General features: G+C 36.8%; 1 protein-coding gene across 8 annotated transcripts in view; it reads left to right on the top strand.

Moving 5' to 3' along the window:
• Positions 1–2,159: 2,159 nt before the first annotated feature.
• LOC121298328 (breast carcinoma-amplified sequence 1-like) overlaps positions 2,160–26,896 on the top strand; it is a 29,852-nt gene continuing 5,115 nt past the window's right edge. For 2 of the 8 annotated variants that reach the window (XM_041225408.1, XM_041225402.1), the window contains exons 1-9: positions 11,172–11,351; positions 13,332–13,412; positions 14,139–14,217; positions 16,833–17,398; positions 20,603–20,767; positions 21,199–21,258; positions 22,723–22,929; positions 23,433–23,474; positions 25,966–26,181. In XM_041225408.1, coding sequence (XP_041081342.1) covers positions 13,347–13,412; positions 14,139–14,217; positions 16,833–17,398; positions 20,603–20,767; positions 21,199–21,258; positions 22,723–22,929; positions 23,433–23,474; positions 25,966–26,181 — 1,401 coding nt within the window. In that variant the 5' untranslated portion in view covers positions 11,172–11,351; positions 13,332–13,346. Of the gene's footprint in view, positions 2,179–11,170; positions 11,352–13,331; positions 13,413–14,138; positions 14,218–16,832; positions 17,399–20,602; positions 20,768–21,198; positions 21,259–22,722; positions 22,930–23,432; positions 23,475–25,962; positions 26,182–26,896 lie in introns of those variants that run through there. The other 6 variants (XM_041225401.1, XM_041225403.1, XM_041225400.1 and 3 more) reach the window with 6 other exon arrangements.

Genomic DNA, 26,896 nt, shown 5'->3' with positions numbered 1-26,896 from the left:
GTTTAGACCGAAAAGTTTAAATTTTGTCTCGTTTGACCACAAAACCTTTTTCCACATGTCTTCAGTATCATCTGCATGCTTTTTTGCAAACTCCATAAGTGCTTAAAGATCAGGCTTTTTGAGTAATGGCTTCTTTCTTGCCACCGGTTCCGGCCACGCCTCCCACACGTTGTCCGTCGAAAGTTCAATATAGGGTAGAGGCCTCTTTGTATTGAACGGACGTCTAGTGAGAGTTCCAATACACCCGAACAGTCTCACTGTAGGACTTGACTTTAGAAGGGGGGAAGTGACACAGTATTGAACCGAACTGGTTCCCCTGGACGAGTCCCAACACTGCTCAGTTTGGGAGGGTAACCTCCCAGTCGGAAAGTTTCCCAACCATGACTACGCTTCGGGGTAAAGAATTAGGACTTTTCAGCGCCTTTCAAATTTTCTTGTACCCTTCTCCTGCTCTGTGCCTCTCTACCACTTTATCCCTGACTTATTTAAAAGCTCCTTGGTCTTCATGGTTGCTTTGTTTGGTCACTATGTGAGTTGCAGCTTAAAAGGCTTTATATTCCTGAGGGCAAATATCTACAAGTTAAACCACTTTTAGTACACACCATTTCACTAATTGTGTGACCTTTCAAACAAATCACTTGCATCTGAGCTGATTTAGGGTTGCAGTAGCAAAGGGGTCGAATACTTATGCAACTGAGATTAATCTGTTTTTCTCTGTAAATCTTACTTGTCTATATTCTGTATGCATTTTTTAACTTTATCAATGTGGAGTAGTTTGTGTAGATTCTACATGTAAAGTAATTTAAGTGTTGTCAACAGTCTCATCGGAGTCCACTTAAAAATGTGAAATGTGTGTGTGTGTGTGTGTGTGTGTGTGTGTGTGTGTGTGTGTGTGTGTGTGTGTGTATATATATATATATATATATATATATATATATATATATATATATATATATATATATATATATATATATATATACACACACACACACACACACACACACACACACACACACACACACACACACACACACACATAAATATGTATTATTTTACATAATATATCTGTTAAAGTTGAATTGCATTTGGTATGCTTTTTAAAGTACTAAGGTTGCCATCTAGTGCACTTCAAAGAATATGTTTTTTTTAAAGATTTAAAAGATCCCTTTTGCATGCAATACAAACCATCATATGGAATGTAAAATTATAATGGAAATGGAAATGTAATCAAAGGTATTGCTACGCATCCCCAATAAGAATTACACTAATATTCTTCTCAAACAATGTTTGTTATTCATGTCTTACATAACAAGCACCTTATTAATAGTAAAATATGCATCATTTCATGTTTAGCATCGGTGCATGAAGATCAATATTCATATTCACTAATTGAGAGACTTGTTTTCTGTGTTGGATTTGAGGTTTTAAAGAAAGTGTATTGGTCTATGTAGAGCACAGCCTCTTAGTGAATAACTCTCTACAGATAAGGCTATGGTCCACTGAGGGAACAAACATGCACCTCACTGTTTTTATTATAAACTGTTTCTTATTACAAACTGTGCTTCCGAAAAAAAAAAAAAAAAAAAAAAAACAATATGAAAATAAAATGAGGTAATTACGTGTTTGTGCTTGAAAGGGTAAATTTGAGACTTAACAACAGGAAGAAACCCTCATACAGTTCTTCAAAAAGCAATAGAGAATTAAGCTAGATATAAAAGTTAGATATCTTTTAATAAAGTATATCATGCTGCTTTTTTAAAAAAAAAAAAAAATTAAATAAAGTGCTATTTCAAATCTTGGCCAGAAGAGGGGGCCAAAAACTAGCTTTTAGTTTCTTTGCTGTTTTAAGCAGGACTGGGGGGCATATTCCAAGTTTCTTCACACCATTATTTTGAGTTGCATTATAAGAGCAGCCCTGTAGAACTACATACTGTATGAATGTGCGTATCCATGATGTCAAATAGTACATCCCAGAACATAGCATATTTGCATTTTGTGCTTTCCCATCACAGTTTTTTAAAACATATGCAAATGACACCTTTCTTATCTTGAAGTGGACATCTAGTCAAACCATCACCGACCATCTGAGCGCATTTCTAAAACACACACACAAAAAGAATTGACAAGAATACACTGGACAACTACTGGATCTTGGGTATATAATTAATGCTTGTGTAGGTAAGGATTTTAACATGGGTTGAGGATTACCAGTATGTAAAGGTATATTTTTTAAATGCATTTTAAATATTTAAAGTGAATGTAGCTAACAATATAATCCCACAAATCTTCTCTGGTTTGCACTTCTATTAGCTACTGTGCAAAGTCTCAAATGTGCAGTTGGGAAAGAAACACATCATAACAAATTTAAGTGGAGCAGTAAAAAGCCATACGTTAAGGGATACCTACCATCTATGCATATGGGAGTGAGAGGTTTGGAGTAGAAAAGCAAGGCTTGCAGAGTAGCCAAGTGTACAACCAGACATGCTTTCAAATTCAAAGATATGTTTACTATCATTTCTTTCAAAACTGCACATGTGAGACTGACACAACGGATGGAAGTGCACAACAGGTAAGATAGAAGACATTTTTTTGTTAGCTATTCCGAGTTTAACTAAGATGCTAGCTCACCATTTTAACGTTAGCTTTTTAGCTGTATATAAATACACCAAATATGTGAACAAAAGGAAAACATTTATATTTGTACCCTTTGTTAACATTACTGTTTTGCTTCCCTGAGCAAAAACCAATCAAACATATGACATCTATAGCCACCTAGTTTGAAGCCGGAGGTTGACTTTCGTAGTTCAGAGAGTGACTGAGTGTTCAGAAAGCTTCAGGGGTGCCTTCGTCTAGAGCTACTTTAACTAACAGAAACAAACTAGTAAGCCCAAAAAAACTGCAGAAGACTTTAGTAAACTTTCATCCAGATAAAATATTTTAATACTGAGGGGAATCTTAATAGGGGTTTGAAACTGAAAAGAGATGCAATCTCATAGCACTTATTATAAAGTGGAATTGTACTGTTTTGTTTTACACTGAGGGATAAGCACAAACATACCACAATTTGCATTTCCATGGCAACAATTCGCGAAGTATACATTTTATTGTATGTACAAAGAGAAAATATATTAATGAAGATTAATATATATACTAATTTAAATATTTGTTGCATCATCTTAGCAAGATCTCTAGCATTGCGAAAGTCGTGAGACATTTTATCGAGTAAATAGTGAGAGTTTAGGTGTGGTTTTCTGCAGCAGAGGGTGCCAGAAGGATAACACCTATACACCACTTACCTGACACTGTGTTTTTTCGAGCAGAGGCAAGTGTTTTGGATACTTGGCTGCTACATTTGTGATTAGTAACTGTGAATCACAAACCACCTGCACGTTAATAGAATAGGTGTGTTTTCTATTCCTATACAGATGCTTAGATGGAGCTGGAAGGGTCAGTGGCACATGTGTGCAGTCTATTGCTCCCAACACATTGAGGAAACGAGAAATGTCATAGATATTTGTTTTTAAGGCTTGTAAGTACACCTTGCTTTTAGGGAAAAATAGGTATTTAGGTGTTCGCCTTAAAAAGACATTGAGCACTACTGGCAATGCACAAGAAAAAGCGGACTGGTAAATGCCAGCAACAGCTGCTACAGTCCCCTAAAAGAACACAGAGGCAAGATAATGCAGGGGGGAATAATAGTTTGACCACTGCAGGGATAGCATGGCTTCACTGGGGGACAGGCTCCAGGTCATCTTTTAAATCAGACAGCCACTCAAGAATGAAGTGGCTGCCGATCCTGGACCTGTGCTTAATTTGGTCTTCATTTAAATCGAATAGGGTAATGCATGTACGAAATACCATTTCATTTCTCATCATACAAATCAGTCATTATTGCTGAAGACAATATCTTCTTTGCAATCACAGCTACCATAGATAGTGTTTTTCAAACTGCTTTTTAAAGGTTTGCTAATTGCAACTGTTTAGAACATGCTTTCAAAAGTTCTTAAATTGATGCAATTGTAAGTCTTGCAATTGCCAGCAGCTTTAGTACATCTCATTAATATTTGAGAACCTTCATTTGCATGTCCACACCATTTTTGTAAATTTATGCAGGAACGCCCATAATTACATTTTCATCTAAGGCTGAACCGCAAAGAGAAACTGCTGCTGCAAAACATTCCCTTAAAAGTCGCTAACAGAATTGCGCTTGTTTAGCACATTTCACCCTTGACGTCCGACTCGGTTGCAACTGGTTTGTGACTATTGCGACAGCAGCAACCCTTTAGTGCATCTACTGCTGAATGGTTAAGTCTAAATCCTACTGTCATTTTTTGTTCTGTTTTACCTCTCAGTAAAAATCAGACACTTATAACGTGATGAGACTCTTGATACCCAAAGCAAAGCACATCCACTCATTACAAAGAAACTTTTATCGCCATTCACTATGACAGACACTAGTGGTACACTTTACTGTTATTTAACTCCATTTAAAGGCATTTCAGAGTTTGTTGCTAGGCGCTCCAAGTCATTCTTATAATTCCTGGCTCTCAAAAGGTGATGGATACAAAGACAGGTTTGTTTACCTGGCTGCATCACATCGCACATAATGATATTTGAACATCTGGTACATGCTGTTAAGACACTGAATCAATGAGTGCACAGACAGGAAATATCTTTATTCTTTATTGCTGCTCATGGACCATGACCTTTATAAAATCTGGAAATGAAAAACAAAACAAAACAAAGTGCAGTGCAACGTCAAGTAACCAGGCTAATGGTGTGGTGTAAGTTAGCTTGACTCTCACCCTGAAACTAACTACAAAGCAGAAAACACCTCACTATGCCTGTTTTGAAAAGCTGAACCACGGCAGTTCTGAATCTTTGTTTCTTGAAAAATCCAAATGAATGACTGTGGCAGAATGTGCATAGCAGTGGTGTAAATAAAGAGACTCCAGTCCAGTTTCTGTGCCTGGGTTTTTATTTCCTTCCCCAGGTCAGTGAAAGCACAGTCACAAAAATAATAATAATAATAATAATAAACAATAAGGAAGCCAGGATACACAACGATGTGTAACCTGACAACATAAAGTGTAACAGGGTTGCAGTCCCAAACAATAAATAAACAAACGAAAACAATCAGTCCTCCGCTTGTAATCCGAGCCACGAGAAAAACACGCGCCCAAGTGAACCCAGCACTTCACGTAATCGCTTCTCCGATGTGTTTTCCGGAGCGTCCCGTCAGTGCTCTAGGATGTAAAAAGGAGATGGGTTAGCAGGTCTACAATAAAAACAAACCGTCTTTCTTTCTTTCTTTCTTTCTTTCTTTCTTTCTTTCTTTCTTTCTTTCTTTCTTTCTTTCTTTCTCGTTCTCTCTTTGTCACAATGATCTAATACATGGTTAAAATAAATATATCCATGTTTACTGGGACCAGGCAGTAGTCTGGTTAATTGACCGTCCACGTCACAGGCTAGCAGATAGCTTGAGTGTTATATAGAGTCTATTTGTATGATCCAAGTGTAAAGGGCAGTGTTGTGTGATGCACTGCCATTACAGATTCCGTCCCGTCGGTGAGATGAGATGAAACTGGGGTTTGCTTTATTGACCCGTTTTTTAACGTTATTACATATAATTAAAAAGGAGGAGATCCATTACAAATCTATTTCATAAATTGAAAGGAAGGGACCACTGTTTAGATCATTTAAAGGTACCTGTATGTTTTCACAAAACATAGTGAAAGCATAGTAAAGTACAGGTGGGAATGGTAAGCATAGCTACAGTACATAGTGAAAGCATGGCAAAGTCCAGACGGGAATGGTAAGCATGGTTACAGTACATAGTGAAAGCATGGTAAAGTACAGACAGGAATGGTGAGCACAAATACAGTACATAGTGAAAGCATGGAAACCCTGGTAAAGGTAAACATTATGGTCTTAATGAAGTAGTAGACAGTATGCTGTGCGCTTGTTTGACAATATGAAAGCCATTCCCTGGCCTAAATTATAGTTCTATATCTGGAGACAGCAGAATCTGTCCAGGTTGCATTAAGATAAATATTTTTTCTTTTTTTTCTCTCTTTACATTCAGTCTTGCCGAGTTATGCCAAGTTGATATGATTTTTGGAAGCGTACCACCCCAATTTGCATGAACTAATGCCCACTTTATTGACTGAGCTCAGTGAAAGCCCAGGGTCAGGACCGTGGAGCCAACATACTGTCATAAACAAAGGAAGGTACAACAGCTGGAGGCCAGGGTTGAGGCAGGCCTGCATTGCCACTGAATATAATAACATTGTAGTGCTTTCTGGAGTGACTGGTGTGGGTGTGAAGCAGTTGTAATGCTGCCGCTGAAGAATTCAATCTCAGCCCTAAGCAGTGAGGGGACAAAGAGATGGAACCTTCTGGAAACTATGACATTTATGATACATTATAGACTGCTAAAGAAATTCAGCCAATCTGAACAACAGTATCACCTACCACGACGAAACTACATTGAAGTCACCGTATTGAGTTTCTACAGTGCTCTATTCTCAATGTCGGTACAGTTAAGCCACCTTCTCGAAAAATTCCAAACAGTGACATCAGACATACTGTTAACTTTTTCTCTCCTTTGAATAAAAGTACAAACTAATGCACCAAGCGTCGGAGAAGCGGTCAGCTGAGGGTTTAAAAGGATATTTATCCTGACACATCAAGAGAATCCTTCAACTTTACAATTATAGTCTTTGCAAATAAAACCATTCTAGGGTGACCAGTCACCCCCCCCCCCCCCCCCCACACAGTTTTTCCCCATGAACTGTCCACGTCTCTTGGCATCTTTCCCCAAAACTTATGTTTTAATGCCGCCAGATAGCACTGCTAACGTTAATTACATTACTTCACGTTTTGGACCGATGTAACAAATAACACAACACAACAGATTGCTGTAGTGTGTCATTTACAATCAAGAAAAAAGCACAACCCCAACCTGCTATAAAATGACCAACACTTTGTAAACTTCAAACCTTTCTACATTTCCAATACTTCAAGAATGAGATGTACAGGGTGATTCGAAAGTATGATTACCACTTCATTGACAGAACGGTACAACTCTATTGTGATGCATCTTTATGGAGGCAGTGTTCCCTATATTTAATGCAGTATCTCTAGCCATTGCATATTTGGAAGTAACATTATTAAAGGCCAACTTGAAAAATATATTACAAGTCGATTCCAGTTCCACCCACAGTGTGTGTAAATTCACAATGCTCTGCACTGTTAGTTTGCACACTGCAGGGCTAAGGCAGGAGCACCATTTCAAATTTCAGTGGGGGGGGGTGACTTTAAGCAGTAAGGCACTATTGCTGTATATGAACACATATCAATCTGAATTTCTAATGCAGTGTTGATGCTGGAATTGTAACAGAAACGCTCTTTCACTATTTGTGTGACCTTTAGTCTTTCCTGCAGAATACTTTGCAGTGTGTGAGTGGGAACATGGCTGCTACAAATTTGTTGAACTAGTCACAGCATGTAAAGGTCTCTGCGTATGTATCTTGTTCTTTGTTTTTGCTTTGGCAATGAAAGGTGTTATTGAAGCGCTGGCTTTCAGAGCGTCTCTGGCTTTTTGGTGTTTTTGTGATCTCGCGTGCATACCACAAACATCATCATTCTTGCTCCCATGGCACACCATTAAAATCTATGTTGTGAATGTGTTGTGGTCCAAGAAGCTTGTACTTTGCATTGAGACAGATAGATAGATGCCTTTTGCAGAAAGGAAAGGTTTGCTGACATAAATGGGGTTTAACATTAGGGGTTTGAGCAAAATAGGAGAGAACATCTATCCTGTGAGTTATCTGGGAGAAGTGTCAAAAAATGGGAGAGTCCTGGCAAATAAGGGATAATGGAGGGGTATGGGGGTGTAGTGTTCCTAAAATCAGAAGTGGTTTTAGCACATATATGGGGAGCGGGGGTTCATACATGCAACCCACTCTCAGGTTTTGAAGCAAATGGAAATGGAAATAATCATTTTCAAAGAGGAATTAAAATCATTTTAACAGTATTAAGCGAGCAAGGGACTAGTTAGAACAATACATGAACTGCTTTGGCCAGCAACTTATTTCTTGTGGTTTAATGTTACAAATGTTCAATACACTTCAGCACACAGGTAAGTTAACTACACTGTGCTTACACTTTTAGTACATTATTTAATACAGCAGATACAACAACATCCTAAGACATTTAAACAGAACCGGCCTTTTATTGTGTCTAAAGAGTGTATTTATTTTGTATGTTCCCATACATTTTGATTACTTAACATAAAAAATAAAATTCCAAGATATGTATTTAAAATTGAGTCAGGAAGAGCAGACAGACTAATTTACTAACTGGGCTGTCTATGAGATGAGATTTGTTGGTAGTGTATAATTGGTTTGCTTGTTCTTTGTTGGCTTTGCTTGCAGTCTTTTAACAGCAGTACTGAAAGACAGGGACAGTACTGTTAAAGACAATGTCGACTACAGCGAATTGCAATAATATTGGCTGTATTTCAATTAGAAATCAAGCTCAGAATATGACACATTAAGGTGGGGTCATAGGTTTCAGAAGTGGGATTGAAGTTAATAAATCCCTTACATGTTTGGAGATATCCCAACTGGATAAGTGGTTTTTCTGTTATTAAAAAATAAATAAACAAAGCCTTGTTTCAGTTGTCATGGATTCCATTCCCAGTGGGGTATATGATTTTTTTTTAACACAGCACACTGGTCATATTTGATCTATACTCTGTTATATTAAAATAATGCACTAGAATGAGATTCATGCCAGCTGGAGTAAAGTATAGCATACATTAACTGGGATTTAAATTTCATTCAGCGTTTTCCTGTTGCATGAGGTCCTGCATAAGATTATGAACAGCTCAGTTATTGTAGCTTATGTGGGAAGAAATGTCATGTGAGATGTCATGGAATTTGGTTATTGGCATAGATACATTATTGCTAATGTATAACCCTAGCAGCAAGAGTTTAACAAGAGAAAACAAACCCCACCACTCTGTCATTAAATATGAAATCTTGATCTATAGTTTGATACGGAATTTCTATTGTTTTTAGATATACTATGGCCACTATTTATCACAGCTTTTTTCCACTGTGCATTTTTCACTAGTGTCAAGGATTCAATTATAAAGTACATGAACGGCAACAGAAATTATTTTAGATAAGCAGAGGCTGCTGAAACCTACTTGTATGTAACAGGACAGAGGCTGGATGCAAAGAGACAACCATGCACACTGCAAGTGAACGTATTAACCACTGTGCAAAACAAAAAGGCTCATCTGCATATGTGGGTAAAGAGCTGTTAACCTAATTTCACTGACAGGGGTCTGGAACGACAGCAGCAGTGCCTCACAGGACACAGCACTGTTACACGTACATGTGCTGCCTGTTCCCTAATTTGCGCCTCAACGTTCAGCTTCTTGCTCATCCTCACCTGTGAGGAAGGTCCCAATCATCGTCACACTGTGGGTGGAACTGGAATCAACTTGTAATGTCATTTTCAACTTGGCCCTTAATGTTATTCCAAAATATGTATTGGCTAGAGATCCTGCATTAAATACAGGCAGCTCTGCCTTCCAAAAAATATTTATCACAATAAAGTAGTACTGTTTTTCCAGTTCTGAGCTTGTGCTAAATCTGCATCTCATTTGTGAAGTGCTGGAAGTTTTGAAAGTCTTTAAGTTTAGAAAGTGTTTGCTTCACATAGTAAAGTGTGATAAAGCTTAATAAAAGCATGGTAAGCATTGCAAAGAATAGCCAGGTATGATAAAGCAAACCAAGGTAAGCTATGGTAAACGCACAGTATAAGCACAGGAAAAGCATGTGGTAAATGTATATAAGGGCGTTTACACTGGTTCAATTGGGTGGGGTGCAATATGAGAAAGTATAGAAGGTGTTTCTTTCATGCTGAACAAGGAGTGCATGCTGGCTTTGTACAGACTAGATGACCAGGCTTGACCAGGCTTTAAATATACAGATATCGAACCGCCCTGACATAATTCTTTAATCATTTAAACCTTTTCTGTATATCCCCAAAAATGTTTTAAAAATTAATATAATAGTTTCTTGATAGCTAGCCCTGATAAACTTTAAAGCCTACTCTATGACAAAGTGGAAGCTTCCTATTAGCAGAGCGATGAAGAGGAATATGATAATATTGAAACAGAACCCTGAACAACTCAATATAATTGCATCAGAAATAGGGAGGGGAAAGATGACCACAGTCATACAATGACATGTGCAGCTGCTGTACTTACACTTTAGGCTTTGTCACTATTCACAATGCTTTACCTCAGGACTTATTTTCAGAGTCTGTTTTTATGAAACAATACGAATATTCCTGAAGCTGTTAGGACAAAGAGAAGATGTGATACCTTTTATTGGACTAACTAAACAATAATTATGAGGGTCCAATTGAGTATTGGATACGGTTGAATAAGGCAACTGAAGTAGTCGAAGAGTCTTTCAAAGCACAAGGTAAAGTTATGGATGATCGATGTCTAATGACAGCAGTTACGTTCATTAGGAATTGCCCAGATAAAGAACTGGCCTATGTTTTTAACAGCCTGTTAGCAAGTTGACAGCTTGCAAAGTTCAGGAACACTTGGATGAATACCAACGTGAATGTAAAGTTAATGCAAATGATTTGGCCTTGAAGTCAATGACTACAGATTTAGAGTCAATGTATTCGTATTACTGTGAGACGCTACTTCAAACTAACAAAGTAATTTGGCAGAATGTACAAAGAACATCGGAGAGTGCAAGCCTGTAGTATTTTGGTGCCTCAGTAAAGTTAAGAGCAATGATAGATAGTGGACCTATGGCAACTACTTTGAGTGCTGTTGTAATACTCAAGTTGAGAGAAGCAGACATCATCTCCAATGCATACAAAGCTGTTCGGAAACACTGATGGTTTCATTAACCACAATAAAGAACAGTTTCATCAACATTAATCAGTATTATATTTATATAACAAACCCAGATGAATTAAAACTTGTCAAGCCCTTTGTTTTGTTTTCTTATGGAACAGATGGTGTCCACTGCTGGAAATGTAGATAATAGAGGTCAATGGTAAAAGCAATAGCTGCTGAATCAGTAAGCCCCGCCCCCTGAATACTGTGTTCCATATTTGGTGGACAGGCAAGGTGTTTAAAGTAGACAGTCATTAAAGAGCTGGAACCACCAGAGCCAGAATAACTGCTAAGGGACATGCAAGGCAAATAAACACTCTCACCTTCCAGCAAAGCAAACCCAGCCAAGCCTGCAAACTGCTGCTTAAGGTGAAATGTGCTAGAGAACTCACCCACGAATCGAAACAAGGTAATAAACCAGTTCTGTAATGAATAAAATATGGCTGCAACTTGGTGTGATTTTGGTTAACACCTGAAAGTTTGAGTAAGTACAAGGAAGTATGGTATCTATTTTAATATCTTAAACTCATCAGCCTGCTCAAAGTGTAACATTGCTAGATGTTTTTTTTTGTTTTTTTTTTGGTTAACGATTAACCTTTTCAAAAATGAAAATGAGCCATGCATTTGTGAAACGTGAATAATAATAATAATAATAATAATAATAATAATAATAATAATAATAATAATAATACCAGCGTATATTACTGTCTAAAGTTATTTTAAAGATACATTGTTTGACGTGTGGGTGTATTTGTATAACCTATGTTCTTGAAAACCCAACCTGGCTTTAATAGTTGTGTTACCTGTTTAGAAAAGGATCTAAGAAGGCTGACCTGGCATTATTTGTTGTAATGGTTTTGCAGTAAACAAACAGAGAATGGAATGTAACATTTAAACAATGGAAAGCTGGTTGAAAAAATAGACAGCCGTGAACTTGAGCAAGGCAAGAGTGAAAGAAACTAAAGGTAGTAAAGAATTTTTCCAAGTTTCATGAACTGGAATGCGGGTCTAGACTACTTCAGCAGGGGAGGGGGGTGTTCGGTTTAACCCCCTTCCCCAGGGAAATATTGGATTAATCTAACCTACATTTTGTTAATTATATTTAGAATCACTAAAAAATAAAAAGAAAACATTGGTTCATTTACTTGAATTAAGTACCCACCAATGAATGAAAACATGGACCAGCTATTACCATTTAAACATGTGATATACATAAACATTGCCCTTATATATATATAATATATGTATATATATATATATATATATATATATATATATATATATATATATATATATATATATATAGCCTGACAAAAATGCTGAAGGCTGGGACAGTCCCAGTTTTCCTGGAATGTCTGGTTGCCTTAAACTTGTACATGGGAGTGTCACCATTAAACTGGAGCTCCATCTATAATGGGGTGTCTTCACTGCTGCCCCTTATGGATGCAAGTTGCATCAGTAACAAAAAATACATAGACAAATGATATAGAAAGTGAATCCAGAAGTTAAAGTAACTAGTTATGGTAATTGTGATATTTGAAACACAAACTTATAATTAGATACTTTTTCAAACTTGACTGCAACATCTGAAAATACAAAATCAAACCGAGATAAAAAAAAATAAAAATTGAATTCCAAAAAGGAACTGTCCCTTACAATAGAAAACAGGTGGCGAACCGAACAACAAACATTGATTAGGATGCAACCAAGGGAAACACAAGAGCAGCTACAATAGTACTACACTGGTAACATTTTCATATTTTAACACACCAATGGTATCACATGAACAACTAATGCACAGTAATAATTTGCACCACCATAATGGTGTAATGTTGTGATCTAATGATTATATTTAGTGTCATAACAAAAACCAGTGGGATTGAAATCCATCTCCTCGCTAAGGAACAGATGTGTGTAAATGTGAGTAGTTTTCCATAAATACATTTGAACTGAGTCGATTGTAATGCCAGGGTTGAGTCTGCTCCACTGCAAACTCACTGCTTCGATGCCATGGTGCTGAAATGGATTGCCAGTATGTCCTGGTTCATTCTTCTTGTGTACTGACATTTTCATATTCTACCACTGGGCTACCACTGCATTTAATGCAGAAGCATTGCCATTGTACGCAGTGCTGCAGGTAAAGACAGTAAAAACACTATTGTCATTCCTGATTTAGGAAACAAGACTGGTGACATTTCTTTCAGCTGGCATGAACCACTGCCAGTCTGACACTTATTTTTTTAAATTGTTTTTAATTGGTGAATTAAAAAAAAAAAAAAAAAAAAAAAAAGCTTGTGGTAAAAATTCTTTATGAGTGAACAACACACTTTTCTCACAGATTCTCAAGCTAGTCCTTTATGAATTATAACAATACAGGCATTTCTTGCAGAGCCGCATTTCAAAGATGGGGAATGAATTATCAGCTACAGAAAATGCAGAGGGCAATGAGGGCGAGACTTTTGAAACACAGGTATTTGTGAAAGAAGATTTGTACTTTCTTAATTTGTTTCAGTGTTAAAGGAATATTACGATTTGAAACCTACATCTGAATTATTAGTTTTACTGCTCCACTTATCATTGTGCAGTTGAACTTTAATTTCAAATACATTTTCGTCAAAAGTCTTGTGCAACAGCAAGAACAAGCCCACAGTGTTGGTTCGCATGATTTCTTTGTGGAACTGTTGAAACATGTCTAAACTATAACTATATGCAACATTTACTGCCCCACCCCACTCTGGCATAGGCTAGTGAAACACAAGGTAAATATTTAATCTGGAAATTGACTTTAATACCTGCGGACCAAATGAATCAGACAACAAAGGCTAAAGAGGGATTAAGCTGGCAGTGGTGAAGGTACAGAAGTTAATTTGTGTGAGAAATCAGATTTACAACAGTTCCATGCATATGTTGGGCTGCTCACATGCACAAAATTTTAAAACACATTTAAAAAGTTAAATTACTGAAAGACATTTTCTCATTAGTAGTCTATAGTTCAGGTGAAAAAGTGAAGTCTCCATGTTGCCAATGCTGTATTCCATATTTGTCCAGTTTTCTAGATGCACCTAGTCACCGATTCAGCTTGTCGATAATTGGCTTAAGTTTTTAAAAAGTTATTTTTACCAATACTCAGTCACATCCAAAAGTCACAGTCCCACAAGTTGCTTGTCTTCGTATTTAAACAATCTTCTCTGTTTAGGCTGAACCTACTGTTGGGAAGCTTCAGAATGGAAGTGCACATGTGCAGCCCATTGAAATTTCAGAGCGCAACAACATTGGTATGTGTGTCTAAAACCGCAATATATTAGCAGTGTAACATTCTATTACCATCATGCACAGAAGCAAAGTTCTGCTAAGATTACTAACATGAACTAATAAAACAAATAATCAAAGCTTGTGTAAGCACATGTTTTTTAGGCAGGGAGGAATTTAACCCCCCCCTGCCCTGCTACTTTATATATATATATATATATATATATATATATATATATATATATATATATATATATATATATATATATATATCTGACGTGCATGTTTTTGACAGTAGTTCAATTAATGAAATGTGTCTTTGACAGTTGATGTGCTTTGACTATGAGTTCAGGAACTGCACATCGGTGCTAGATGCTTGCCAGAGACACATGTAATATAGGCTATATCTTCAAAGTGTCCTTATATTAGTAAGCACCATCTAGTGCATAGCAGTGTACTGCTAGCAACATAAAAGGAAACATGATCCGAAGTGGCAGATCTTTTTTTTATATAAAGACACTGGGTGATCTAGAACTGAAGTGAACTCTTGTTCTTGGGTGATAGCAACTTAACATAGACTTATATATATATATATTAATAACACAGTATTTGATATATTGCAATCAGAACCAAGAAAGACTGCCAACATCATAAAATGGTAACAAACACCTGAAGACAATTAATTTTAAAGAAAGTCTTCTTTCAGTCCTTCAAGAACACATGGGAAATACAAGGATTTTACTGTAAAAGTGATGGTTGAAGTTTAAGGGAATGCTAACTTTGCAGTATAGTTTGTGTAGTGTTTTTTGTATTAAATACCACTCCCTGTTTCAGATGGTTTCTATTCTTACTTGAAAGGAAGATTGCATGGGTGGAGTTCTTTTTCTCTGCTCTCAGTAATCAGTAATACAGTAGATCAACACCATTCTGTGGACAATGAGGGTGTTACTGCAACTGTATTAGTAAGAATGGATATTTGACTTGGCCTCATAATTGACATGTGTCACTTCACTTTAAGTAAACATTTTCAATTGAAATTCAATAAGCAACATTTTCCCCTAATAACAGCTCTTAGTAAAAAAAAGAAAATAGCTTCATATTTATTTATTCACGTATTCATTAGTTACTACTGTTTCCTTGCGTTTATTTATTTATTTTAAATGTTGATAACTCTGTGATGCTTTGACTAAGAATTGAGGAGCTTTCTAAAGCTCTAGATGACTGGCATAGACCAGTTCCTTTATATCAGCAAACACCAGCAGTAATTGCAATAGGACCAGCTCTGAATTACACCCAACATCACAAAAAGGGACAGCTGGTTAAATACTTAACATCATATACATTGTTTGCCCATACCAAAACCCTGCTCTTCACAATTACCAGGTAGCATTGTTCTGTCATATAAATGTTTTACATCCTAGTTATGATAAAAGAAACTGCATAATAAAATATTTGTATTGCTGCCAAAAACATTCAGTACCTCCTTTGGTAAAGCAAGTCACAGAAAGCAAAAGCAAAGAAAAGCATTTGTGAATTGGGTTTCTAGTTTTCACAGGAATATTTGGTTTTGTACTACAATTTCATTTCCAAAGATGGGCTAGTAATGGCGGGGGGGGGGGGGCTTTTAAGTTCCCCTTTTAATTTTTGAAGGTGTTGGCACACCCTGCTTTAGGACTTTTTAAACAAGTTGTTCCCTACCACACCCTAGGACTCATTTCAGATCCACAGCCACACTAAAAGCCTCACCTCTCCTGAATGGCACCACGTTCACTGTGCCTACTTTAGATTCCATGCCTTTCCCCTCTCGAAGCCTGTGTTCAAGTACAATTTTTAGCAACATTAAAGTAACTAAAACAATAAGTCCATAAACCTTCCATGCTCTTTCTCTTCACTATACCGGTCGCAAATGTGTAGTTTTGAAAGAAACACATGTTACAGCAAGCATGTCTTTTCATTTTAAAACACACTGGGTACTACACTAGGAAGAGTTTGCTTGTCATTTCACCTCAGTCTTGGGTAAAGGATGTTATTGGCTGCAACATGATTCTCCAGGTGGAATGACCAAGGAAGTGCAACATTGACTGAAAGTAAGCACACAGATTGTTTTCAGTATAGAACCATATATATTATGTTTTAAAATGAAAATACATGTTTGCTATAATAAACTATTATTAGAATGTAAGGATGTCAAAAGGCATTAATTTAAAACAGTAAGAGAAAATGAACACGTAGCTACAAATGTTAAATGAGACTTTTTAGAAGAAGTTGTTTAAGATGCCTAATTAAAGTACAAAGTGGTCTAACATTTCTACATCTATATTACTGACTGCTGACAGAAAATTGAAATTTTCACACCCAAAGGTTGTCATGCAGGTAGGTATAAAGGATAAACAAGGCAAATCTTGAGGAGTTCAAATAAATTTGCCACTGCTGTCTATAGCATACAATCCTAAATCTCTCAGAGCACCCATTAGATAGATCAGTTAATAAGGATTACTGATGCATTAACAGAATGTTATTATATTTATACCTTTATAAAGTCCAACAGAAATGAAAGAAAATAAAGTACAAAGAGGGAGCCAAACAACAGTGTTTTAATATGTCCTGCTAACTCAGATAATGAACACCCTTTCTATTGTAGCTGACTGTAAAGCAGATGTTAAACAGAACACAGAGCTCTCCTCATCACAGAAGACAATGGAGATGAGTTCCAGTTCTGGGCAAGATGGAAACAATGCAGGGAAGAATGCCAAGACCATGCCAGCTGCCAAGTCTCGTTTCCCACTGTCATTCTCCAAACCAGTACCAGTCCGTTCTGAAGCCCTCGCTGCCATTGATTCATCATCATCAGAGCTGGCCAAGCCTTCCAGTGGCCCAGAAAACCCTCCTGCAAACCAGTTCACTGCCGAGAAGACTGTGCAGCCTCAGCTGTCCGCCCCAGAGCGAGAGTCAGTCAAGGTAGAAGAGTGTCCTCCGAGCCAGTCCTTGCTTCTTGATGTGCCCTTGAAAGAGTCTAAAGAATCTCCAAAGCCTAAAGAGATCAGCTTCTTTGACAAACTGTTTAAAACATCAGACAAAGGGAAGGAAAGCAGCAAACCTGTGGATGAAACCCGGCCGGAGTTGAACACTGCGGAAAGCAAAGGTTCAGCTGCTACTGGGACTGCCAATGAAGTGGTTCAAGTACAACTGAATAATGTGCAGAGGGCTGTGAGTATGCATATCTGTAATACAATCATGTGGTCATGCTTAAAAAATTAACTGTTTTCGGCATACTAATTGTTGACAACTATAGGGATATGGTTAGTTAATATACAGTAAGCTTTTACTTATAAAAATAACAGTATAACTACAACCCAATTGCACTAGCATAATGTATATGTTTTATAGATACATTTTATATAGCAATGATACGATGGACTTGGAGTTAATATAGGTGGGGAAATTGTTTTTACTTTGTAAACAGATTATAATATATATATATATATATATATATATATATATATATATATATATATATATATATATATATATATATATATATATATATATATAAACATGAATAACATATGTTAAGATGTGTGTCTTTAGAGTAATCAAGGTTAATATGATTCCTGTTGAGATCCTGTTACATATTACTTACAAGAATTTATTCAATCACCATTCCAGGTTTGCCAGCATTTTAGTACAGTACATCTCATCCTGTGTTAGGGATGCCACCTGGTCAGTTTTTAACTAGCCTGGCTAGGTTTTGTTCTGCCTTACCAGTTGCCAGTGAAAAGATTTAATGTGCTGTTTTGTTTTTTCTCCACTTGGGACAGTTAAGCACAGCAGTATGTATACCTGGCCAACTGAACCTATACGAAACATTTACAGGGACACTCTATATGCAACATTTAACTTGCAAAAAAAAAAAAAAAGATGAATTTAAAAAGTTGAAAATGAACCAACAGTATTGTTTAGTACCAGTATCATCTACAGTCTTTATTTTCCAGAGTACAACAAAGGAACATTAGTCACACACCTTCTACATACTATTATTCTTGAACTGAAAATAGAACCTGAAAACCTCAAAATGACACCACCCTTCAACGCCACATTAACAGCGCTGTGTTTGATTTGCTAATTCCTTTCTCTATATGCTATAAATCTACAATGGAAAGAGGCTGGCAGTATAGCTGGGTTCTGAGTTTAAGAGCTGCTGTAATGTTTATTCTAATCCCTTGTGATTTACACGAAAATGAGCGCAGTTACAGTATCACAGGGTCTTTGTGGTGCCTGGAGCTCTTTATTACAAGCTGTGGGAAGAACAGTCCATCTTGTATTGGCAATAAAAAGCCAAAACACAGTGCTGAACCTGTCACTCATTATCTAACAGAGATATCCAGATACAAGCCCCTTTGTTTATTGCTCGCTTAACGTTGTCAGTGGTATTGAGAAAGCACGCCAAATGATCATGAAGCATTGCTTGTGAACATGGTTTAAAACAATTAATGATGACAATATACCATGGAATAGCAGTACTTCCTGCTTTATTTAAACAACAAGATCAGAGATTGAGTTGCTGGCAGAGAAATTGAATATGTTGTGTGTGTGTGTGTGTGTGTGTGTGTTTGGGTGTGTGTGTGTGTTTGAAATCCACAATAATAATGTGCTTGTTGAAACACAGAGTGTGATACAGAGATAGCCAAGGCTGGCAGACAAAGAAGAGATTAACAGTTATTTTACTGGGCGCACAGACAGTGTCTCTTTAATAAAAAATAAGCATGTTTATAAAAAGATTAACAGTCAGCTTACTGACAACATTAACCTTTCATCAGCCACCATTCCTTAAATGGGACCTGTTCCATTTCTGTTTCCATGTGGATAAACAATTTATGATACCCATGCTGATGTTTCAAATTGTGTTTATTTTCCATATATCCATCTGCTGAGAGAAAAAAAAAACACATGCAAACTCGTCCTACACAATAGGCAGCTGAGCATAAGCTGAGGGAACATGGAGCTACGTTGTGGCTTGGAACTTGGTTTCAGGAGTCTAGGTTTCAGGCCACTGAATGGCACACTAGGGGAGACTTGGGGTTTGATACAGCACTCTCAAACTAGGTACCCTAGTCTCTTGGAACCAAAGTGGTTTTGTGCTTCCTTTGCTTTAAAACCAAAACATTTGCCTCAGCTAGTGTCTTAGATTTCAGGGAAACCTTGCTTGTAACAGGAGTGACTCATTAAATGTGAAATGTGTTGGAGAACTCAGTAGATATATCTACATGAACAAATGAAGTCAAGCATTCGTCAGTAATTCAGTATAATTAAACCTGCACTGTCATTCGTTTGAATATTGCCTCAACACTGCAATTTAGTGACTATTAATATTTAATCTCGACCGCCAGGCTGTTCATATTATGCAAATTACCTTTTACTTCTCTTCAAGAATACAGTATTATAAACTAAGAAATCTAGTTAAGCTAAGGAATTATTTTTTCTGAGTGGTTTCTTGGTGGTTTTATACAATTACAATAATTTGACTGCTGTCTTTTAGCTTGCTAATATCATATTCACTTTATATGCATTTTTGGCACAACTACACACATAATCTAATATGGCATATTTCAATAAACTATTTGTTTTAGTTTAGATGATCCAGTATTCATGATAACTTTCTAGATACCTGTGAATTTAGAAATACTAAAATAAACTTAATTAACACACACACAAAAAAAGGTTGTCACTGAATTTATTCATTTCCTTTTAGTATTTCTAAATGTACCACAATTCAGTGTTTTATAGTTATGGATACTTATATTTATGTGCACTTTATTTATTTTGTTTGCTATGCCTTTTGTGATAATGAAACCAAATTAAATTCCTTATGCTTCTTGTTCTAAATATGTTTTATGAGGTGAAAAGCCTACAACAGTATAGTGACTGTTGAGAAAATGTTCACCAGTTTTTTTCCTGCCATTGATTTAACTCTTTAATGAGAATCACGGTATAACTGTCCAAATTGCAAGCATACCATACATTTCTTGCATATTAGTTTGCAACTGCATATCAGATTTCAAACCCTGTCTTGAAGTGTTATGCACAATAATAAACCTTAATATTTCATAAATATAAATAAAAAAAGAAGAAAGCAATTTGACGCGCTAATACGTTTTAAAAACACAGTTTTGTTCAAATCTGCCACTTTGTAGAGCATAAAGGCACGCGTTGAAAGCCTGCAATGAACATCACTGAATACCAATTGAAAGAAGGCAGCCCATACATTTATAAAGGGCCGATTGTTGCTGCCCTGTGTGGGTTGTAAAATGGATGGAATACTTGTGCTCAGCATTCAATGCCATGATTAACAAATGGAGATATCAGCTTTGTAGTCCTTATGCAGTTCCAGCACTTATTATTTGTGCTTTACAGGAGCCTGGAGAAGGCAGCAGCATTTCTGTAAGGCTTCAGAATTCCCAGAGCGAGGCCACCGACAAAATCAGGGACTCCCCTGAGGATCCAGAAAGCGACCAGGACAGTTCAGGAGACGAGACCGCCTCAGAAGACAATCCAGTCATGAACTTTTTTAAAACCCTTGTAAGTTTTCTATATAATCTTCAAAGCAGGATGATTTGTTAGAGGGGTTGTGGGGTCCAAAATCCCATGATCCTTTTTAAACCCCATACCAAATGTGGTCAGAAAAACATTTGTAAATGTTATTATAATGTAGATGCTGCTCTACAGAGCGTTATGCATACATTTTACTTAATCTATTGTAAGCATAAATATTGCTGAATAAAAACCTTCAAAATCTGATATATTTTTTAATCTTGTGTGTTGATCTAGTTTCACTTAATTTGGATAGTTTTTAATTTTGGGGGAAGAAAAATAAATGTTGGCAAAAGATAATGATGCCATACATAAAGATGTATACATGAAATGTTATACAGTGACATCCCTAGTAAAACAAAGACAAAGCACAACGCTCATGCTTCTATAAACTGGACACTTCTGCTTTCCTGATTTAGGTTTCTCCAAGTAAATCATCCAAATCTGATTCTGAATCTCAAGATTCTCCAAAAGAAAAGGTAAGATACAACATGTTTAATCTACTTTGATATGCTTCCATAACTTCAAAACACTTATTTATTTATTTGTTTATTTATTATTATTATTATTATTATTATTATTATTATTATTATTATTATTATTATTATTATTATTATTATTAAGTCATTTAGCAGAGACTTTATCCAAAGCGACTTACACAGACTATGGGTGAACTATGCATCACATCTGCTGCAGCTGAGTCACTTACAATAGGACCTCGCTCCAAAGGACAGTGCACAAGGAGGTTAAGTGACTTGCTCAGGGTCACACAAAGTGAGTCAGTGGATGAGCTGGGATTGAACTTGGAACCTCCAAGGCTGCAAAAGTTTACCACTAATTATAAAATACTTATTTATGAGGAATGGTTTTCTAAAAAGGCAGCATTTTTGTAAGACATGATGAAGCTGGCTCACGCTATTAGCAGTGTGTGGTTTTTATTATAAACCCTAATAGTGCATCTTCAGATAGACCAGGTGAGGACTTTTCCACGCAGATGGACCTCTACAATAACATACCTTTACATTACATTGTCAATCAGCCAACCCCTTACACCCTCCCACTGCAGCTGGGCTTGTCCTAATCAGCATCTAATAAATAATGCATGTGTTATTCAATCAGTAGAGATATCTCTGAACTCACTAGACAGTTCTTACACACAGTGCATGCCATAGCCATTAACCAGCTGGGTCATTCTACTATATATACCAAAGACCCCTGACAGGCATAAAACAAGCTATTGCTCGGACCAAAAAAAAAAAACTCCCAAAAAATCTATCCAAAGGGTCAATCAGTTATCAGAAATTCCTACTGAGGATGAGGTGTTACGTTGATTAACACTATCTTATGATTAGTTCCCGCCTTCATCAGATAGCATTTTAACAAACCACTTTAGCTAATTATTAAAGTAGGTGCGTTGTCTGTAAATCAATTGCTCTGCATTTTGTTTAGTTTAAGGATCAATTTAAACCAATTTTATTAAGAATATGCAAAAACATTTTAATGGCACATTCCTAATGTGAAGATTCATGTTTTCAAGTAATTATAGGGTGGCATGTTAAGTGTTCTGTTAACAATCGTATTATAGTGTGCCATTACTGTTAATAACTGTATAATATAAAAGTTTTGAATCACCTAGAATTTTAGGATTGAGACATAATTTTAAAAAAAAAGGATATGAACATAATTTAGATTCATGTAATCAAAGAAACAAAGTTTGTTTTGATTAGCTTAGTTAATAACACCTCTTAAAAACAGTTTACTGTTTGATTTGCATATCCTCCTGAAGCTGCACTATTATATTTACTTTCTCATATCTGTCACCATGCTCAGTGTTTAAGTATTAACCAAGTTACACTACTTGGCAAATTTATTTTAAATTCTGGATAACCAAATGACAGCAACAAGACATACAGCCTGACAATTTATTATTCCTCTGTCCACAGAAAAAAGGGCTAGATTCTAAGGAAGCGATGGCCGAGAAAGAGCAGAAAGCATCAAAAGTGGAAAAGGTACAAGTCGGCCTGCCTGTAGCTCAGCAACCTCCAGCTAAACAAGAAACACAATCTGCAAAAGAGCAAGAGCCTCCAGGGAAACAGAAGACAGACAAGGAGTCCTCACCCAGTCCATTCAGTAAGCTTTTCAGGCAAAAGGTATCTGCATTTTTTTCTCTATTGGTAAACCAATATAGTGTTTGCCTTATAAAAGTTTACTATATTAAACTACTATATGAAGTATTTTTGCAGTTTTTCCCATGCTTTTGCCATAGTTATAGCTTTTATCATGCTTTATTACACATTGCAATAGTTTTTTTTACTAAAGGAAGCTTTTATAAAGGTTCTATTGGTTAAAAAAAAAAAAAATGTAAAAAAAACCCCACCACATTTAACCTGTACTTGAATATGCAGTGCGTGACAGTGGATTCTTTACTCTTCTCTTATGTATCTTGGTATCCCTGAATAGGCATCTTCTATCTATTCAAACAATACTTCTGACCAACATTGTATTTGTTCGGTACTGTATATTATTTTCTTGTTACACTTTTGACAATATCTCCAGTACATAGAAACACAAATGAATAGATGTTTAATATCACGATGATTAAGATTAATATTACCTATATACTAATACATGCTGCATTTATTTACTTGTAAAGTCCATGAAGGAGGGGTCACAGGCGGCCGATACGAAAGCAAATGTGAGTCAATGTTTATTATTATTAAAAAGCATGAAAATTCATAATAATGTTATTAGAGGTGCACTCCACTTATAATAGAACGGAGTACTGTTAGAACGGAGTTCCGTTTACATCAAATTGAGGAGGCACGTCCCTGCCAAACAGCACGGGTTTCAGTGGGGAATTACTCTGGTTAAAACAGACTCGTTTATAACATATACACTGTTTAATACGTAGTTTTCCTGTTCCCTAGGCAGATATTTTGAGTTTAATACTTAGTTTAATGCATACATATGGCCCTTGTTTTTGTTGTAAATTTTTCTTTACATTTCCTGGGAATTTATCAGTGTTTATTACAACAACAAAAAACGGGTGAAAATTGGTGCAAAACAATATACTCCACATTTTTCTGGGTAAATATGGGGTTCATTTTGGCGGACGGGAGGACAGCAAAAAAACAAAAAACAAAAAACAGAGAAAAGTATTGAATGTAATAGCAGTTTAATAATGCTGTGGTAACAAACACAGTGTAAACTTCTCTTTTTAATAAACAGTTTACTGTTAGTGACTTAAAATCATTTAGCCTGTAAACATTTTCGTTAAATAACTGGGCCATATTACTATACAAAATCTACACCCATCACAATGATATATTTAAATTAATTTACCAGCCTTATGAAGCCCTGCCAGACGTTAGATCAGGGATGCCCAATCCTGGTCCTGGAGGGCTGGTGTCCTCCTGGCTTTTGTTCCAACTGTTACTAGAAGCTTAATTGGTCCAATTAAGCAATTTAATGTACAGTTGGAACAAAAACCAGGAGGAACACCGGCCCTCCAAGACCAGGATTGGGCACCCCTGTGCTAGATAGAAGGGGCTTCAGTGTCCATTCAGTCCTGCATAGAGTGGGCTCACAGCGGTTTTTTAAAGTGTCTTTTCCAAGGTTCGTTCTCCTGCAGTCTTGGATGTAGCCGAATTTAAAAAATACTGTCTCCACATCAGCTGAGCCAGGCGAGACACTGAGGGCAAGAGAAGCAGCCCGGCTCAAATCTGAAAAGTGGGTGTGGTGGTTTTTCAGAATAAGTGATGCCACTATTGTCTGGAGAAGGCATTGTCATTCGCTTTCCAGTTTATACCATTTTTTTTGTTATTTTTTCTAGCCATTTTAGCATGAAAAGTAGTTCACCAACACCAACTGTAATTGCTTTGAAAGCTGTTAACTATCCGTGCTATCTGTAAATCATGAAATGTGTACGTGGTGAGTGTGAGAATAATGAACAATACGTACAACTACATAATTTCTTTATAAAGTAGTGATTTCCATTGTCCCTTGGAGTCTGTTATAAGTGGAATGCACCTGTACAATAAAAACACAACATTATGACAGACCCTTCTAAAGGTAGCAGTAACACGTGTAGAAATCATTAACATATAAGAGTGCATGGTAGGTCAAGCTTTACTTTAAAGGGCACTCTGACAGGATGGACGATGAACAGGCTGATAAAAATCAGGAGTCACGTGAAATAAGAATACATTTAAGCACTTGTGTGTACTTTTATTAGTTGTAAACACCAAAAATAAGCAACTTAAATTCAATACTGATGGCAAAGACATAGCTTTTGCTAGGCACATTTACTTATACCCTTTCATCCTTGAATCAGGGTTCTGTAGCTTTTTATACACAACCTGTACAGTTTACTGATTTGATTAAGTAATTGGCCAACCAATTCCAGGTGCCAGTTTACTCCATTCCACACTCTCACATGGCTGGAACAGAGGTAGCCGGGAACCAATTTACATGCAGAGATTTTGACTCTATCCCAGCTAAACAGCAACAAAATAAACCAGTAAATCACAATTATGTAACGCAAGACGACCTTAGCCCAGGGCTTCTCAAACTTGGTCTTGGAGACCCCCTGTCGCTGCTGGTTTTCATTCCAACCGAGCTCTCAGTTACTTGTTGTTAACTAGACCCTTAATTGAACTGATAATTTGCTTAATTAGATCTTTTTACTTGTTTTCAGCTCTTAAATGGTTGCAGTTCAAGTTCAAATGTTACAGCTATCTTGAAATATGCAACTGTTTAAGAGCTGAAAACAAGTAAAAAGATCTAATTAGTTAAATTGTCTGTTCAATTAAGGGTCTAGTTAAGAGAGTAATTGAGAACTCGGTTTGAATGAAAACCAGCAGCCACAGGGGGTCCCCAGGACCGAGTTTGAAAAGCCCTGCCTTAGCCTGTCCCCGGAATGTATTTATTACTCTACGAACAACTAGCTTACACTAACACATTAACAATATTGACATATTCATAAACTGATACAAAAATGCATTTAAAAAATAAAAGCTGATCTCATGTGCTTAACATAACTACAGTAATTCAAAGATTAAAATATTCAAATACACCACTCTTACTGTACATTTTGTCTAAAAAGCATTGTTCAGAAATGTGGTATCTCAATGTTTTTTAGTAAGGGGTGGAAATGCATGACTTCTAATATCCTTGTTTACAAGCAGGCAGAGCAGGAAGCAGAAGCAGCCCCAGATGTAAAAGCTGTGAAAGCAGTCCTGTCGCAATCTGCCAAAGGGGAGAGCAAAGGGACAGAGTCAGCAGTCAAATCCCAGAAGATTGGCCAGGCCGAGGGGCAGCAGGAAGGACAGGAGGCTCAGACACAGCAGAAACCAGCTAAAGAAGTCGCAGCCAGCCCCTTCAGCAAACTCTTTAAACAAAAGGTCTGTTTAAAAAATCAGTGAGGCAAATATGTAGGAGACATGTCTCTGTATATTAAGACAAATACAGTACAACCTTATTTTGCACAGATTTAAAAATGTATCATACTGAGTCATGTCTTCCCTCTTAATGTATAATGGCAAGGATCTAATAACACTCATCTTTTCTGCTCTACCCTTAGTCCCTTAGACGAGTCCCTTAGATGAAGCCCACTTATTTTCCCAAATCATTACCTGTGTTAGAGGTAATAGGACCCCACCTGACCCACAGATTCCTTTGTGCAGCATAGAAGTATAAGGCTGGGGTTCTATTCTGCGTGACACAGAAAGTGGCAGGAATGTGATGTCAAAGTGGAAATGAAGATTAAAAAAAACAAGCTTATGCTAATAGCAGCAAAGCATTTAATATTACACAAAGGAATCAAGAGAGAGAGAAAGAGATAGAGAGGGAAGAGAGATTTTCCTGTGGTATGTGCCTGCAGCAACACAAACTGTGTCTCAAAAGAGCAGTGACAAAGAGGTCAATGTTTCATGTTAACCTCAACCTCCTCCTACAAATATCCGGCTCCTCTCCCTCATAGCAGGTCATACAGTTTACAACAGCACAATTGACAATGCTTTACATACAGCTAAAGTGGCACCAAGTTCACTCACACACCACCTGACTGGACATTTTATAGTGACGTCAATTGCTCCCCTTAGCTGCCTGGCTGTCTCC

The sequence above is a fragment of the Polyodon spathula genome, chromosome 23 (genome assembly GCF_017654505.1).
Source record: "Polyodon spathula isolate WHYD16114869_AA chromosome 23, ASM1765450v1, whole genome shotgun sequence".
In the NCBI taxonomy this organism is placed as follows: Eukaryota; Metazoa; Chordata; class Actinopteri; order Acipenseriformes; family Polyodontidae; genus Polyodon; species Polyodon spathula.
This window is presented reverse-complemented; position numbering and strand designations above follow the sequence as displayed.